The following is an 18,882-nucleotide window of genomic DNA, read 5'->3' as shown; positions in this document are numbered from 1 at the left end:
TTTCCTCGATAGTTGAGAGGCCGCCCTTAACCACAGTTGTACAACATCATCCATATAAGGGAAGAACGGGAAGCTCAAACACTGATTGGCCAAGTGAATGATAAAAGAATCCCAGGCACCAGAACCCAAATAAGGAAAACAGTGGGGAATCCGAGCACTCGTTGGTCAAGGCAGCAGTAGTAAACCCAGCCCACATATACATGTATATAATGCGTGGAGATTACTATGCTTGTGTGTGTGTACCTTTGGGAACAGCACCCGACTTTGCAAAGTTGAATGAAAAGTTTTGGACTGACTCCTCCGTGTCTTTGTTCCTGGGAAGGGAAATGAAAAGTGCCGTAGATGGGGCTGGATAGCCACCTATCTCGCACAATTGGGGGCTCGTCCGGGATGAAATAATTATTGCCGGGGGGGGCAGTCTCTTCGGCTCACGGATCAAGCGTGATTACAACAAAGACGCGTCTAGTATATATTTATACTTCTCACTGATCGGCTTGGTCCGTTGGCCGTCGGCCAAGAGACGATGTGACCCGGCTCATTTAAAAATAATTTTGAATCCTGGAAAAGGAACACACGGACGAGTGCTGGGACGACCGGTTAGTGACTATACACGGGGGTACACACATTTTAAAAGGCCAGACAACTCCGTGCACGGATCAAGGTAAGAGATTCTTTTGTTCTTCCTTGTTGGCCGCGTGGTTTTGACGGTCATCTGTGAAAACGCTTTGGGCGTTTAAGACCAGGACTGAAGATAAACCACGGGAAATTGTGGTTTTGACGGTCATCTGTGAAAACGCTTTGAGCGTTTAAGACCAGGACTGAAGATAAACCACGGGAAATTGTGGTTTTGACGGTCATCTGTGAAAACGCTTTGGGCGTTTAAGACCAGGACCGAAGATAAACCATGGGAAATCAGACTTCTAGATTTACTAAGGAAAAGTCAGGGAAGACTGCAAATGGGAAAGAAATACCCCCCGATAGTCCATTAGGTCGGAAGTTAAGTCTATGGACGGACAGTAGTAGAACGAAGGACTTAGAGAAAGAGACCATGATAAAATATTGTTGTTTTATATGGACCAAAGAACCTATCCGCGCCCCCTCGGTAGTTTGGTCCGAGTATGGGTCTGATGAAGACTGGGTGTGTCAAATCCTAAATGTATATGTTAACAGAAAACAACCGTTTGACCCAGAGGAGAGCAAATATGCCGCCGCCTGGTTGGCGGGCGACGGCGAGAGTCCCACGCGTCTCTATCCTCTGATTCCCCAAACAGACCCGAGGAAGCCCCAGAAGTCTTGGGACATCCTCACCGACGGTTTGCCACCGTCTTCCCCGCCCCCGTATATACCACCCGCGCACGACCAGGCGTCCAGCGCGGACCTCCCTCCTGCGATGGATAATTCCGAGTCCCAGCAGGCTACGACCAGTGAGGAAGGGACTGCTGGGGGGGGTACAGGAGGGGGCACAGAACTCACCCCAGGCACTAGGAAATCAGTCCGACTCGAGATGCGGAGAGGTCGAGAAGAGGGATTGAGAGCTGGGAGGAGTGACAATATTGAACAGCTGAACCCCTTACAAGAGGTGCCGTTTGGGAACGAACGGACCGGGTTCGTAGTACAACCTTTAAATTCTGGGGATATCCGGCAACTCCGTAATGAACGACCCCGTCTACTGGACGACCCCGTCAGTGTGGGAATACAACTGGACCAATTTCTGGGGCCCAGTATATACACATAGGATGAACTGCAGGCCATGATGAGAATACTATTTAATTACGATGAAATTGTTATGATCCGGAATAGTGCAATGGCCATTTGGGATAGGGAGCATCAGGACGGCCCTCAGCGTGGAGAGCAGAAGTACCCCTTAGAGGACCCCCGGTGGGATCATAACGACGCGGGGGGAAGGGCCAATATGACAGACCTCAGAAGCCTTATAATCAGGGGAATCCAAACCTGTGTGCCCAAACAGCGGAATTTAGCAAAAGCATTTGAAGTTGGACAGAAAAAGGATGAATCCCCGAGTGAGTTTTTAGACCGTTTGCAGGAGTCCATGCAAAAGTATTCAGGTTTAGACCCCGATGGGGAAATAGGCAAGAGCATGCTTAAGGTGCACTTTGTGACTAAGTCATGGCCTGACATTCAGAAGAAATTACAGAAAGTGGAGGATTGGGCTGAAAAGGATGTTGCAGAATTATTACGGGAAGCACAGAAGGTGTACGTTCAGAGGGATGTAATAAGGGAGAAACATAAGACAAAAATGATGGTGGCAGCCGTACGGGAAGCTTGTAAGTCCACCGGAATGGGGGAGGGAGGTTATGGGGTGGAAAGAGGAACGTCGAAGAAAAGTTGGAGAGGGAGAGAAGCGAGACGGGGCAGAAGTGAGAGAGGAAGAATTAGCCGTTACCATGTCATACCTTAGTGAGTCCCGATTGACAGAAATAGACCCTAGGGTTTGGGTCGCCAAAGGGAACTGGGGGGGACTCGCAATTCGACCTGTGGAGGTAAAATTAAAGCCCCAGAGCCCCGACGTCAGAGTGCGCCAATACCCCATCTCTTGGGAAGGGAGGCAGGGCCTGAAGACAGTTATGGAAGACCTAATAAAAGATGGATTGGTAGAGCCCTGTATGTCACGATTCAATTCCCCCATCCTGCCGGTCCGGAAGTCGGATGGGAGCTACCGAATGGTCCAAGACCTAAGGGAGGTAAATAAAATTGTCCAAGTACGGCACCCTGTGGTACCGAACCCATACACTATTCTGGGGCGAATCCCCCCGGACCACGGCTGGTTTAGTGTTATAGACTTAAAGGATGCCTTCTGGGCGTGTCTCCTGGACAAGGACAGTAGGGATCTTTTTGCTTTTGAATGGGAGGATCCTGATACTGGCAGAAAACAACAGTACAGGTGGACCGTACTCCCCCAAGGATTCACTGAGTCCCCGACTCTGTTCGGGCAGATTCTGGAACAATTATTGGAGGGACTAACCTTGTCCCCGGCCCTTAAGCTTATACAATACGTGGACGATCTCCTTTTATCCGGACCGGCGGAGGAGGACGTCCTACTTGGGACTAATGCCCTGTTAAATTACCTAGCTGAGAAGGGGTTAAGAGTGAGTCAGAAGAAGCTCCAATATGTCGAGAAAGAGGTTAAGTACCTGGGACACTTGATAAGCCAGGGACAGAAACGAATAAGTCCGGAAAGAGTGCGGGCAATAATCGAACTCGGCCTCCCAACGACCAAGAGGGAGTTGCGGAAGTTCTTGGGACTCTTAGGCTATTGTCGGTTATGGATAGACGACTATGCCCCCCTTACTAAAGACTTGTACCTAAAACTCATTGAGGAGGCACCCAACAGAATAAAATGGGAGGAGGAGGAGAAAAAGTTAATTGAAATCCTAAAAGGAAAATTGATGGCCGCACCTGTTTTAAGCTTGCCGGATTTTAGTAAGACATTTCGCCTCTTTGTGAACTCCAGAAAGGGAACCGCTCTTGGAGTATTGACCCAGGACTGGGGGGGTAAAAGGAAGCCCGTGGCTTTCCTGTCAAAAATTCTGGATCCAGTCTCCGGAGGGTGGCCGGAGTGTGTCCAAGCGGTGGCAGCCACGGCAAAGCTGGTAGAGGAAAGCAGGAAGTTGACTTTCGGGGCCCCCTTGACAGTCACTACTCCCCACCAGGTTCGAACTATCCTGAATCAGAAGGCCGGGAGGTGGCTGACTGACTAGAGAATTCTGAAATATGAAGCCATATTGTTAGACCGAGAAGACCTCCGAATAGAAGTCGGGGGCTGCCAGAACCCGGCGGACTTTCTTTGGAAAGGGGAAGGGGAGGAGGAACTGGAACACTGCTGTTCAGACATAATAGAGTACCAGAGTAAAGTGAGGGAAGATCTGAGGGATACCCCCTTACATGCAGGAAGGCGGTGGTACATTGATGGGTCCTCTCGAGTGATAGATGGGAAGAGACACAACGGTTATGCAGTCATTAGTGAGACTGGTTGGGAATTAGTGGAAAGTGGACGGCTACCGAATGCCTGGTCGGCACAAACGTGCGAATTGTACGCCTTGCACCGGGCTCTGAGGAATTTAAAGGGAATAGCCGGGACAATCTACACTGACTCTAAGTATGCCTTTGGGGTAGTACACACCTTTGGGAAGATCTGGAAAGAAAGGGGAATGATAAATAGTAGAGGAAAAGAGTTGGTCCACGAGGAACTAGTAGCCATGATCTTGGAGGATTTGTTGCTGCCACAAGAGATTGCTGTAGTACATGTGAAAGGACACCAGAAAGACGATAAAATAGAGACCCTGGGGAATCAATTGGCAGATGAACAGGCAAAATTGGCTGGGATGGGGAAGGAAGTAATAAACTGCCTGGTAAGGATTCCACAGATATCCGAAATTACCGAAGTGCCCACGTTTACTGACAAAGAAGAAACTCTTCTCGCGTCTCTGGGGGGGTACAAAGGATAGGGAAGGCAAGTGGACCTTACCCGATAGCCGCCAGCTACTAAATCGACCGTTGACGCGGGACATTATTGCCCGTTTACACCAAGGGGGTCACTGGGGCGCCCAGGCACTGTGTGATGCCTTCCTGCGCCGATATGCTCACCCTGGTCTGTACACGGTAGCCAAGCAGGTCACAGGAGATTGTATAACATGTCGAAAGATTAACAAAAGGGGGCTGCGGCAGCATGCAAGACAAGGGGGTAGGAGTCCGGCCTATAGGCCGTTTGAGTATATCCAGGTAGATTACACTGAGCTCCCCCCATAGGTCGCCTGAAGTATCTATTAGTAGTGGTAGATCACCTGACAGGATGGGTGGAAGCTTTCCCCACTACCACGGCAACGGCAACTCAGGTTAGCAAGATTCTACTCGAGCAAATCATCCCACGATTTGGGCTACCCCGCGCTATTGACTCTGACCAGGGGAGCCACTTCACCTCGACCGTCCTCCAGAATGTAGTGCAAGCAATGGGGATTGACTGGGATTTGCACACAACCCCTGGCATCCCTCCTCCTCGGGCAAGGTCGAAAGAATGAACCAGACCATCAAAAAGCAGCTAACCAAACTCACTAGTGAAATCGGCCTGCCTTGGACCAAATGCCTACCCCTTGCCCTGTTGCAAATTCGCACCCAGCCAAGGCGGGATTTGGGCGTCTCCCCTTTCGAAATGTTACTTGGCCTCCCGTTCCATGGGCCGAAGGGGGAACCTCCTGTATTTGAGTCTCGGGATATGTTTGTGCAAAAATATGTGGTGGCTCTGGGGTCTGCTCTATCTCGTTTACGCCAACAGGGACTTTTGGCACAGACGCCGCCCCTCGAGTTTGCGGTGCACACCGTCAAGCCGGGTCAGTGGGTCCTGATTAAAAGCTGGAAGCAACGTACCCTCGAACCAACTTGGGACGGTCCCTTCCTGGTACTTTTGACGACCGAAACGGCTGTCCGTACGGCCGAAAAGGGCTGGACACATTACACTCGAGTCAAGGGACCAGTGCCACAACCGACGGAGGACGAACGAACCTCTCTGACAAAGGCATCTAAGGAACAGAGACCCTGAGAACTAATCGGACTTTGGCGAGTCTAAAGGAACTGTGCCCTCGGGCTACGGGTGTCGCGACAAAATGCAGTCAATCGTATTGTTAACTTGCTATGCCATTGTCCTTGGGCTGGGTCATAGTGTGCGTGTTACCCAATTTGGCCTCCGGATGAAACAAATAGAGGACCGTCAGTGGTTCACCATCTCCGTGCTTGCCAACCAATCAACACAGACACTTAGCTTAGACCTATGTGAGTTGGTGCCCTATAGGACTAAAAGTCAACTGAATCAAACTAAGCAGAATCTAGAGAGAGAAAGGGGATTCCAGGGTCAGACGTTAGTATTACAATTGTATGGTAGGGAAGGCCTAAGTAGGCTTCCAGCCCCCGGGGTCCAGGCTATGGTGTCAGTTGTCCGTGATCCCATCACCCCTGGACGAGATTGTGGGCATAATCGGTGCAATCCGCTTTATCTGACCATAAAGAACTTGCAAAAGAACGGGGCGAGACTTAATAGAACGATACTGGGTATTAGAGTTGGGGGCCAGGCAGGATGGGGGGGAATGCAGCTGTGCTGCACGTATATCACGGTCATTGAAGCTGAGTCTGGGGGCTCATCCACCACTGATAAGCAGGAAAAGATTAGAATAATTGAGACGACGGATTTGGAAAAGACCTTTGAAATAGAAACGGGATACGGGGAGGCGAATGCCTGGATGGAATGGGTCAAATATACTGTGAGGAGCATGAAAAAGAGTGATTGCTACGCATGCACGAGTGCCCGCCCTAACCCTCAGGTGGTCCCATTCCCGCTGGGATGGGAGAAACACCCACGAGCCATGGACTGCATGATAAGGCTGTACCAGGACCGAGAGGCCTGGAACGACCCCACTTGTCGACCCTTGAGTTTGAAGTTTCCCCCCGTCAGGTCTGAGGGGGCGCCCCGCCCGCCATCATTCTCAGGGGTAACGGGTACGCACCAGGCCTGCGTCTCTCGGACGGGACTACAGTGGGACGACGATGTGGGGACATTTGACAAGTGCAGCGGATCAATCCGGCTGGTCAATGAAACTACCGGGGGCGGGAATTACTCCCACATTCATGTACCTAGGGCAGACCTCTGGTGGTACTGTGGTGGGAGGGTTCTGCAACCGACCCTGCCCCGAAAATGGACGGGCACTTGTGCGATCGTTCAATTGGCCATCCCATTCACCCTGGCATTCGAAAAACAAGAGCAACCCCGTTCTAGTGGAAGAACTGAGAGAGCTTTGGAGACCTCTTTCGATGATAACATATATTTAGATGCCATAGGGGTCCCCAGGGGTGTTCCTGACGAATACAAGGCGAGGAACCAGATAGCGGCGGGTTTTGAGTCGTCACTGTTCTGGTGGGTGACCATCAATAAGATTTTGGATTGGATTAATTATATTTACTACAATCAGCAGAGGTTCATTAATTATACCCGGGATGCAGTGAAAGGAATAGCAGAACAACTGGACGCCACTAGTAGGATGGCGTGGGAAAATAGGTTGGCCTTAGACATGATGTTGGCAGAGAAGGGGGGTGTTTGTGTCATGATAGGCACTCAGTGCTGCACTTTCATCCCCGACAACACAGCCCCTGATGGGTCCATCACCCGCGCCCTGGATGGACTCACCGCATTGGCGGACGAACTGGCCGAAAACTCGGGCATCGACTCTGGCCTCACGGACTGGTTGGAAGCTTGGTTCGGTAAATGGACGGGGGTGGTCGTTCCCTTTCTTGTCTCATGTATAGTGGTGGCAGGGGTACTCACTGCCCTTGGGTGTTGCGTTATTCCCTGTGTCCGGGGATTAACTCAACGACTGATCGAAACCGCCCTTACTAAGAAGGATGTTCCCTATGGGCAGGTTGAACGAATAAATCTCGAGATGGAACAACGTGAATCCAGCTTGGCCGGGGGTAGTATTAGAGAAGGGCAGCTTGATGAACAAGCTCGGGAGTTATTAAATGCCCTGGAGAAGAAACTTACGGTTGAAAAATTACAGGCCGTAAGAAAAGACACGGGGGATTTGTAGGGGGTAGTGTAATTTTTAAACGGTTAGCTGCCTTTTAGTCTTTTCTACCTCATAGTAAACACAAGCAGACACTCAACTGTTGCCGGACCTCCCCCACGTTTATATGAATGAAACAGTTGTAACAGCTTTCCTCGATAGTTGAGAGGCCGCCCTTAACCACAGTTGTACAACATCATCCATATAAGGGAAGAACGGGAAGCTCAAACACTGATTGGCCAAGTGAATGATAAAAGAATCCCAGGCACCAGAACCCAAATAAGGAAAACAGTGGGGAATCCGAGCACTCGTTGGTCAAGGCAGCAGTAGTAAACCCAGCCCACATATACATGTATATAATGTGTGGAGATTACTATGCTTGTGTGTGTGTACCTTTGGGAACAGCACCCGACTTTGCAAAGTTGAATGAAAAGTTTTGGACTGACTCCTCCGTGTCTTTGTTCCTGGGAAGGGAAATGAAAAGTGCCGTAGATGGGGCTGGATAGCCACCTATCTCGCACAGGAGCAAAACCTCCCATGTCTCAACGGGTCTTAGTGAACCCCCTAGTACCCAGCTTCATTAAGTCCTGTAATCCCTTTCTATTTCAGTAACATAATAGAACATAGAACATAGAACATCGAACATAGAACAATACAGCGCAGTACAGGCCCTTCAGCCCTCGATGTTGCGCCGACCGAAGCCGACCTAACCTCCACTCGCCCAATAACCTCAATATGCTTATCTAATGCCCGCTTGAATGACCATAAAGAGGGAGAGTCCACCACTGATACTGGCATAGCATTCCATGAACTCACAACCCGCTGAGTAAAGAATCTACCCCTAACATCTGTCCTATACCAACCTCCCCTTAATTTAAAGCTGTGTCCCCTCGTAACAGCTGACTCCATACGCAGAAAAAGGTTCTCACTATCAACCCTATCGAAACCCCTAATCATCTTGTACACCTAAACCTTCTCTTCTCCAATGAGAACAGCCCCAAGTGCCTCAGCCTTTCCCCATACGATCTTCCTACCATGCCAGGCAACATCCTGGTAAACCTCGTCTGCACCCATTCCAGTGTCCCCACATCCTTCCTATAGTGTGGCGACCAACACTGCACACAATACTCCAGATAAGGCCACACCAGAGTCTTATACAACTGCAACATGACCTCAGGACTCCGGAACTCAATTCCTCTACCAATAAAGCCCAGTACGCCAGATGCCTTCTTCACAGCACTGTTTACCTGGGTGGCAACTTTCAGAGATCTGCGTACATGGACACCAAGATCCCTCTGCTCATCCACACTACCAAGTAGCCTACCATTAGCCCAGTTATCCATCTTCTTGTTACTCCTACCAAAGTGAATGACTTCACACCTAGCTACATTGAACTCCATTTGCCACCTTTCTGTCCAGCTCTGCAACTTATCTATAACCCTCTGTAACCGGCCACATCCTTCTTCGCAGTCCACCACTCCCCCGACTTTCGTATCATCCGCAAACTTGGTCACCCAGCCTTCAAGCCACTCCTCCAGGTCATTTATAAAAATGACAAACAGCAATGGTCCCAAAACAGATCCTTGTGGAACACCGTTAGTAAATGCACTCCAAGATGAAACTTTACCATCAACTACTACCCTCTGTCTCCTTCCAGCCAGCCAATTCCTAATCCAAACCTCTAATGCACCCTCAATGCCATACCTCCGTAATTTTTACCTTATCGAATGCCTTGCTAAAATCCATATACACCACATCTACTGCTATACCCTCGTCCACTTCCTTAGTCACCTTCTCAAAGAACTCAATAAGGTTTCTGAGGCACGAACTGCCCTTCACAAAACCATCCTTGACTATCCTGGATCACATTTTTCCTATCCAGATGTTCATAAATCCTATCCCTGACAATTCTCTCTAAGACTTTGCCCACAACAGAAGTGAGACTCACTGGCCTATAGTTACTAGGGCTGTCCCTACTCCCCTTATTGAACAAGGGGACCACATTTTCTATCCTCCAGTCCTCTGGCACTATTCCTGTAGACAACGACAACATAAAAATCAAGGCCAATGGCTCCGCTATCTCCTCCCTAGCTTCCCAGAGGATCCTAGGATAAATGCCATCAGGCCCAGGGGACTTATCTATTTTCACCCATTCCAGTATTCCCCGGACCTCTTCCCTACATACCTCAAAGCCATCCATTCTAATAATTTGTGATTCAATATTCACATCAGCAACAACGTGAATAATGATGAAAAGTATTGATTTAGTGTCTCTCCAATCTCATCTGCCTCCATGCACAACTTTCCACTACTATCCTTGACTGGACCGATACCTACCCTAGTCATCCTTTAATTCCTGACATACCTATAGAAAGCCTTAGGGTTTTCCTAAACCTACCAACCAAGGACATTTCATGTCCCCTTCTTTCTGCTCTGAGCTCTCTTCAGATCCTTCCTGGCTACCTTATAACTCTCAATCGCCCCAAATGAACCTTCACGCCTCATCTTTACATAGGCCGCCCTCTTCCCTTTTAAAAGGGATTCCACTTCCTTATTAAACCATGGCTCCCTCACAAGAGCCTTTCCTCCCTGCCTGACTGGTACATACTTATCAAGGACACCCAATAGCTGCTCCTTGAACAAGCTCTACATATCATTTGTGTCCTTCCCTTGAAACCTATTTTTCCAATCCACACATCCTATGTCATGCCTCACCGCATCATAATTTCCCTGCCCGCAGCTATAACTCCTGCCCTGCAGTGCACACTTATCCCTCTCCATCACTAGAGTAAAAGTCACCGAGTTGTGGTCACTATCCCCGAAGTGCTCACCTACCTCCAAGTCTAACACCTGGCCTGGTTCATTACCTAGAACCAAATCCAGTGTGGCCTCACCTCTTGTTGGCCTGTCTACATATTGTGTCAGGAAACCGTCCTGCACACATTGGGCAAACACCGTCCCATCTAACGAACTCGAGCTATAGCTTTCCCAGTCAATATCTGGGAAGTTAAAGTCCCCCATAACAACCACCCTACTAGTTTCACTCTTCTCCTGAATCATCCTCGCAATACTTTCCTCTACGTCTCTCGGACTATTAGGAGGCCTGTAGAAAAATCCTAACAGGGTGACCTCACCTTTCCTATTTCTTACTTCAGCCAAAACTCCCTCAGATGGCAAGTCTTCCTCCATCGTCCTTTCCACCGCTGTAATACTATCCTTGACAAGCAATGCCACACCTCCCCCTCTTTTACCCCCACCTTTGACCCTACTAAAACATTTAAACCCTGGAACCTGCAATAGCCATTCCTGTCCCTGTTCTACCCAAACCTCTGTAATGGCCACAACATCGAAGTCCCAGGTACCAACCCACGCTGCAAGTTTTCCTACCTTATTTCTTATACTTCTGGCATGGACGTAAACACGTTTCAAGCCACCTTCCTGTTTACAGGCACCCTCCTTCGAGATTGATGCCATGTTCCTAACTCAAGGTCCTGTACCTTAAAGCTACAGTCAAGGTTCCCATGCCCCTGCAGAGCTAGTAACAGCCCTCCCAAACAGCATTAGCAAACCTCCCCCCAAGGATGCTGGTGCGCCTCAGGTTCAGGTGGAGACCATCCTGTTTATAGAGGTCCCACCTTCCCCAGAAAGAACCCCAGTTGTCCAGAAACCTCACCTGCATGCTTTTATAGAGAATAAAACCTTCCTAGGTAAGCTAACGTGACACCAGCTTCCGGGTCCGCTAGGCATTTAAAAAAAACTTTAAATTAGATTACTTACAGTATGGAAACAGTCCCTTCGGCCCAACAAGTCCACACCGCCCCGCCGAAGCGCAACCCACCCATACCCCTACATCTACCCCTTACCTAACACTATGGGCAATTTAGCATGCTCAATTCACCTGACCTGCACATCTTTGGACTGTGGGAGGAAACCGGAGCACCCGGAGGAAACCCACGCAGACACAGGGAAAATGTGCAAACTCCACACAGTCAGTCGTCTGAGGCGGGAATTGAATCCAGGTCCCTGGCGCTGTGAGGAGGCAGTGCTAACCACTGTGCCACCGTGCCGCCCTAATTTTAACCGTTAAAAAATAACTGGACTATACAGCGACTTAAACTAAACACCACCGTATATCATGTTATATTCCACCTGCCAAACGATTATCCATTGCTTTTACCACTCTGTATATATTTGCAGTCTCTCCACCCTCTCTTATAATATAATCTCTTCCTTATCGCAGTGACATCACCAAACTCAGTATCAGTACATCTGTTCCATCCCACTGATCATTAATAATGATTGTATATAGTTGAAGACCCAGCATTGGTCGCTAAATGACTCAATAGTTTACGAGCTTTCCAACTGATTAAGACTGACTTATCCGGAGTGCCTGCTTCCTGTTTGATAACCAGTCCTCCCCATTCTTGTGTAACACATTCAAAGGGCTGATTAAGAACAAGGAGCATCAGTCGGCTACTCAGCCCCATAGAGACTGCTTCGCTACTGAATACAGCCATGGCTGATGTCATCTCTTCTCCGCCATTGAATACAATCATGGCTGATGTCATCTCTGCTCCGCCATTGAATACAAACACAGCTGATGTCAATTCTGCTGCGCTATTGAATACAAGTTTTGCGAGAAGATTTGTCGCTCGGGTACTCGTTGTTGTGGTTCTCTTCGCCCAGCTGGGAATTTGTGGTGCAGACGTTTCGTCCCCTGTCTCGGTGACATTCTCAGTGCTTGGGAGCCTCCTGTGAAGCGCTTCTGTGATGTTTCCTCCGGCATTTATAGTGGTTGTATCTGCCACTTCGGGTTGTCAGTCCCGGTATATTGGTTCCAGTTTGATGTGCTTGTTGATTTAATCAGTGGATGAGTGCCATGCCTCTAGGAATTCCCTGGCTGTTCTCTGTTTGGCTTGTTTCATAATAGTAGTGTTGTCCCAGTCGAACTCATGTTGCTGGTCATCTGAGTGTGTGGCTGATAAGGATAGCTGGTCATGTCGTTTTGTGCCTCGTTGGTGTTTTTGGATACGGATCATTAGCTGTCTTCCTGTTTGTCCTATGTGGTGTTTTGTGCAGTCCTTGCATGGGAATCTGTACACGACATTGGTTTTGCTCATGGTGGTTATCGGGTCCTTCATCCTGGTGAGTTGTTGTCTCAGAGTTGCTGTTGGTTTGTGTGCTGTTCTGAGTCCTAGAGGTCGCAGTCGTCTGGCTGTCAGTTCAGAAATGTTTTTGATGTATGATAGTGTGGTTAGTCCTTTGGGTTGTGGCATGTCCTCATTCTGTTGTCTTTCCCTTAGGCATCTGTTGATGAAATTCCGTGGGTATCTGTTTTTGGCGAATACATTGTATAGGTGTTCTTCTTCCTCTTTTTGCAGTTCTGGTGTGCTGCAGTGTGTTGTGGCCCTTTTGAATAGTATCTTGACGCAACTTCGTTTGTGTGTGTTGGGTTGGTTGCTTTCGTAATTCAGGACTTGGCCTGTGTGTGTGGCTTTCCTATATACCTTTGTGGTGAATTCTCCGTTAGGTGTTCTCTGTACCATCATAGCTAGGAATGGGAGTTGGTTGTCCTTTTCAACCTCTCTAGTAAATCGGATTCCTGTGAGTGTGGCGTTGATGATCCAGTGTGTGTTCTCTATTTCTGTGTTTTTAATGACTACAAAGGTGTCATCAACATATCTGACTGAGAGTTTGGATTGAATTTGCAGTACGACTGTTTGTTCTAACCTTTGCATTACAGCTTCTGCTATGAGTCCAGAGATTGATGAGCCCGTGGGTGCGCCGTTCATTTGTTCATATATTTGGTTGTTGAATGTGAAGTGTGTTGTGAGGCACAGGTCCAGTAGTTTGAGTATGCCGTCTTTATTGATAGGTTACCGGTATTGTTGTCTGTTCTGTATGTCCAGCAGGTTGGCTATTGAATCTATGGCTAGGGTTTTGTCGATAGAGATGAACAGTGCCGTTACATCGAATGAGACCATAGTTTCTTCCTTGTCTATGTGTCCAAGAATTCCTGTGTTGATTGTATGGAGTGTCTGGATCCACTGATCAGGTGTTTCAGTTTCTGCTGTAGTTCTTTAGCCAGTTTGTGTGATGGTGTCCCTGGTAGTGATACTATGGTTCTGAGTGGGATGGCTGGTTTGTGCACTTTAGGTAGTCCATAGAATCTGGGGGTGTTGCTGCTTTCAGGTTTCATTCTCTGTAGGTCAAACCTGTTTATCTGTCCGTTTGTTTGTAGGTTGGCGATTGGTGAGCTGTGGGGTGGCGTCAAACTCCCTCTTTTTGTAGGTGTTGAAATCTGCAGATAGTTGTTACGCTTCTTGGATGACCGTCATTCTGCCTTTGTCTGCTGGTAGTATGATTATGTTCTTATCGTTTTTTAGTACTTATAGTGCTTCCCTCTCTTCGGTGTTGAGGTTATGTGCTTGTCTTTTCCTTGTTATCAGGAGTACGATACTTTGTCTCACTGTTTGTTGTCTCTTTTCTGTCAGGCCAATGTTTCTGAGTGTGCATTCTACTGTTGCGAGGAAGTCTGCTGTCTTGGCATCCCTGTGGTTGTAATTGAGAACCTTGGCCAGTATTGTTCTTTCCGTGTCTGTGAGCTGTCTGTGGGAGAGGCTTCTAACCCAGGAGAGTATTGTGGCGTCCTCTCTGTTGTGTGTTAGTTTGGTAACTTTTTTCAGTGCCGTTTTTAAGCACAACGACCTGGACCCAATATTCCGGCCACTGTAGCGGACAGCTGGAACTGACAACCAGAAGCGACAGATACAAGCCACTATATATGCTGAAGCGCTTCACAGGAGGATCCCAAGCACTAATGATGTCACCTAGACAGGGAAAGAAACGTCTGCAACACAAATTCCCAGCTCGGCGAACAGAACCACAACAACTATTGAATACAGTCATGGCTGATGTCATCTCTGCTCCGCCATTGAATACAAACATGGCTGATGTCATCGCGGCCTCGGTTCCACTTTCCTGCCATCTCTCAATCCTAAAACTCTGGTCTCTTGCTATAGATTGCGCCACATCAAAATCCACATCTACACTTGCAATTACTCTCAACATTTTGCAGATCTCAATGAGATATCCTTTCATTCTTAAAAGCTTGAGAATATAGGCCTACACCAACACACCCAACCTTTCTACTCTGTTATTTTCCAAATAAACACTGAAATTATGATGCATTTCTCATTACTTGCAGTACCCACACTTCTGTGATATGCAAGGGGTCACCCATATCCCTCTGCTCCTAAGCACTTTGAAGTTTGTCTCCAGTTACATAGTAATTTGCGTTTCTATCAAGCTCTTTCGATCAAGTAAATTGGATTGGTGTTTGTGCAGTGTGTCCAGGAAGCTTTTCTAACTCAGTTTGTAGATTGTCCAACCAGAGTGGAGGCCATATTGGATTTGGTAACTGGTAACGAACCGGAACAAGTGATGGGCTCGTTAATGGGTGAACATTTTGGTGATGGTGACCACAATTCTGTGACTTTCACCTTGGTTATGGAGAGAGATAGGTGCGTGCAACAGGGTCGGTCTTGCAAGGGTAAGTACGATGCTGTAAGACAGGATCTGAGGAGCATAGGTTGGGAGCATAGGCTGTTAGGGAAGGATGTCGTGGAAATGTGGAACTTTTTCAAGGAACAGATACGACGTGTCCTTAATATGTATGTACCTGTCAGGCAGGGAAGGGATGGTCATGTGAGGGAACCTTGGTTGACGAAGGAGGTTGAATGTCTTGTAAAGAGGAAGAAGGAGGCTTACATAAGGTTGAGGAAACAAGGTTTAGACAGAGCGTTGGAGGGATACAGGATAGCCAGAAGGGAGCTGAAGAAAGGGATTAGGAGAGCTAAGAGAGGGCATGAAAAATCTTTGGCGGATAGGATCAATGATAACCCCAAGGTATTTTACGCGTATGTGAGAAACATGAGAATGAGGAGAACGAGAGTAGGTCTGATCAAGGACAGTAGTGGGAGACTGTGTATTGAGTCGGAAGAGATAGGAGAGGACTTGAATGAGTACTTTTCTTCAGTATTTACAAGTGACCGTATTGTTGAAGAGGAGAGTGTGAAATGGACTGGTATATTAGAAGAGATACTTGTTAGGAAGGAAGATGTGTTGGGCATTTTGAAAAACTTGAGGATAGACAAGTCTCCTGGGCCTGACGGCATATATCCTAGAATTATGTGGGAAGCAAGAGAAGAAATTGCAGAGCCGTTGGCAATGATCTTTTCGTCTTCACTGTCAACGGGGTTGGTATCAGGGGACTGGAGAGTGGTGAATGCTGTGCCCCTGTTCAAAAAAAGGGAATAGGGATAACCCCGGGAATTACAGGCCAGTTAGTCTTACTTCGGTGGTAGGCAAATTAATGCAAAGGGTTCTGAGGGATAGGATTTATGAGTATCTGGATAGACACTGCTTGATTAGGGACTGCCAGCACGGATTTGTGAGGGGTTGGTCTTGCCGTTCAAGTCTAATTGAATTAGTTGAGGAGGTGACCAAGCATGTGGATGAGGGTAGAGCAATGGATGTAGTGTACATGAATTTTAGTAAGGCATTTGATAAGTTTCCCCATGGTAGGCTTATGCGGAAAGTCAGGAGGCATGGGATAGTGGGAAACTTGACCAGTTGGATAGAAAACTGGCTAACCGGTCGAAGTCAGAGAGTGGTGGTAGATGGTAAATATTCAGCTTGGAGCCCAGTTACAAGTGGAGTTCCACAGGGATCAGTTCTGAGTCCTCTACTGTTTGTAATTTTTTTTAATGACTTGGAAAAGGGAGTCGAAGGGTGGGTCAGTAAATTTGCAGATGATACAAAGATTGGTGGAGTTGTGGATAGTGAGGAGGGCTGTTGTCGGCTGCAAAAGGACTTAGATATGATGCAGAGCTGGACTGAGGAGGGGCAGATGGAGTTGAACCCTGTCAAGTGTGAGGTTGTCTATTTTGGAAGGACAAATGAGAATGCGGAATACAGGGTTAACGGTAGGGTTCTTAGTAAGGTGGAGGAGCAGAAGGATCTTGGGGTCTATGTTCAGAGCTCTTTGAAAGTTGCCACTTAGGTGGATAGAGCTTGTAAGAAGGCCTATGGTGTATTATCGTTCATTAGCAGAAGGATTGAATTCAAGAGTCGTGAAGTGATGTTGCAGCTATACAGGATCTTGGTTAGGCCACATTTGGAGTACTGTGTGCAGTTCTGGTCGCCTCACTTTAGGAAAGATGTTGAAGCTTTGGAGAGGGTGCAGAGAAGATTTACCAGGATGTTGCCTGGAATGGAGAATAGGTCGTACGAGCATAGGTTTAGAGTGCTCGGCCTTTTCTCATTGGAACGGCGAAGGATGAGGGGTGACTTGATAGAGTTTTATAAGATGATCAGAGGAATAGATAGAGTAGACAGTCAGAAACATTTTCCCCGGGTACAACAGAGTGTTACAAGGGAACATAAATATAAGGTTATGGGGGGATGTTCTTTAGATTAGATTACTTACAGTGTGGAAACAGGCCCTTCGGCCCAACAAGTCTACACCGCCCCGCCGAAGCGCAACGCACCCAAACCCCTAAATCTACCCCTTACCAGACACTATGGGCAATTTAGCATGGCCAATTCACCTGACCTGCGCATCTTCGGACTGTGGGAGGAAACCGGAGCACCCGGAGGAAACCCACGCAGACACGGGGAGAATGTGCAAACTCCACACAGAGAGTCTCCTGAAGCGGGAATTGAACCCGGGTCTCTGGCGCTGGGAGGCAGCAGTGCTAACCACTGTGCCACGGTGCCGCCTGTTCTTTACCCAGAGAGTGGTGGGAGCATGGAATGCGCTGCCTGTGGGAGTGGCAGAGTCAGAATCGTTGGTGACCTTTTAGCGGCAATTGGATAGGTACCTGGATAGGTGCTTAGGTTAGGTCAAATATTCGGCACAACATCGTGGGCCGAAGGGCCTGTTCTGTGCTGTATTGCTCTATGTTCTATGTTCTATCTCTTCCATCTTCTATCTGTAGTAATTTCCCACCACTGTTATTTTCCTCTGAAAATAGTATTTTCTATCCCTTCAACCGAGTAACAATATCGAATGCAAATAATTCTGGCATGAGGACTGAAATCTATGGCACCCCACACGTTGCATTTGCCTAATGAAAATGACAGATTTATTTAATCTGACTGAATTTTGTTGGTTAACCTATCCTCCATCCAAGCTAATAAATTACTCCTAAACCGCTGTTGTCTGATCTTACCAATTACTCTTTGGAGAAGTGACATAACCGATGTCTTCAGGAAGACCAGATACATCCTATCTCCAGTAATCCTATTGTCCAATATGTTTGTCACATCCTTTAATAACTCAAAAAAACAATTCATACTCGGTTTATCCTTATTGTGGTTCTGTTCGCTGAGCTGGGAATCTGTCTTGCAAACGTTTCTTCCCCTGTCTAGGTGACATCCTCAGTGCTTGGGAGCCTCCTGTGAAGCGCTTCTGTGCTGTTTCCTCCGGCATTTATAGTGGTCTGTCTCTGCCGCTTCCGGTTGTCAGTTAGAGCTGTCAGCTGTAGTGGCCGGTATATTGGGTCCAGGTCAATGTGTTTGTTGATAGAGTCTGTGGATGAGTGCCATCGACCTGGACCCAATCTACAAACACATCGACCTGGACCCAATATACCGGCCACTACAGCGGACAGCTCAAACTGACAACCGGAAGCGGCAGAGACAGGCCACGATAAATGCCGGAGGAAACAGCACAGAAGAGCTTCACAGGAGGCTCCCAAGCACTGAGGATGTCACCTAGACAGGGAACGAAACGTTCGCAAGACAAATTCCCAGCTCGGCGAACAGAACCACAAAACGAGCACCCGAGCGACAGATCTTCTCCCAAACTTCAGTTTATCCTACTTAAAACCGTGTTGAGTCTGATGGATTAAGGTTTAACATTGCAAATGTCCTCAACAACGGATTTTATCGTTATATTTTAACGTAATGTATACAGTTAATATAAGTTCTTCCCTTTTGAAAACTTTTACGTTTTCTTTGAATTCCTGTTTAACTGGCATACGTTTTAAGGGCTCTGCTCCAATTGCTGTGTAAGAGACGTGTGTGTCTGAATGGATTCATCCTGCTGGTGTACAAACTCGATGGGCTGACGTCTTTCTGGTTTTCCGATATTCTCATCTCTATGACCAGAATGACCTCTATGACCTGTTGATGTGTTAGAGGATTGGGGGATTATGGACTATTTCTGTTGCTGTGTAACATTTTGAGGGGATGATGGATCTTCTGATATTCTTCCATAACAGGCTGGAGATACTGAACAGTCTCCTCATGT

The 18,882-nt window shown here is 47.7% G+C and overlaps 1 protein-coding gene across 1 annotated transcript; it reads left to right on the top strand.

The window, feature by feature from the left end:
* Positions 1-463: 463 nt before the first annotated feature.
* On the top strand, positions 464-8,067 carry LOC140453719 (uncharacterized). The gene is made up of 2 exons (XM_072548686.1): positions 464-661; positions 5,291-8,067. The coding sequence occupies exon 2, from the start codon at positions 5,619-5,621 to the stop codon at positions 7,587-7,589; it is 1,971 nt and encodes a 656-aa protein (XP_072404787.1). The 5' UTR covers positions 464-661; positions 5,291-5,618; the 3' UTR covers positions 7,590-8,067.
* The last annotated feature ends 10,815 nt before the right edge of the window (positions 8,068-18,882 follow it).

Source organism: Chiloscyllium punctatum, chromosome 27 (genome assembly GCF_047496795.1).
Source record: "Chiloscyllium punctatum isolate Juve2018m chromosome 27, sChiPun1.3, whole genome shotgun sequence".
Taxonomy (NCBI): Eukaryota; Metazoa; Chordata; class Chondrichthyes; order Orectolobiformes; family Hemiscylliidae; genus Chiloscyllium; species Chiloscyllium punctatum.
Note: the sequence above shows the minus strand (reverse complement) of the source record. Positions and strands in the feature narration are given on the sequence as shown.

Coding starts and splice junctions, on each gene's coding strand:
- LOC140453719 (XM_072548686.1), top strand. CDS start 5,619: ATGCAGTCAATCGTATTGTTAACTTGCTATGCCATTGTCCTTGGGCTG.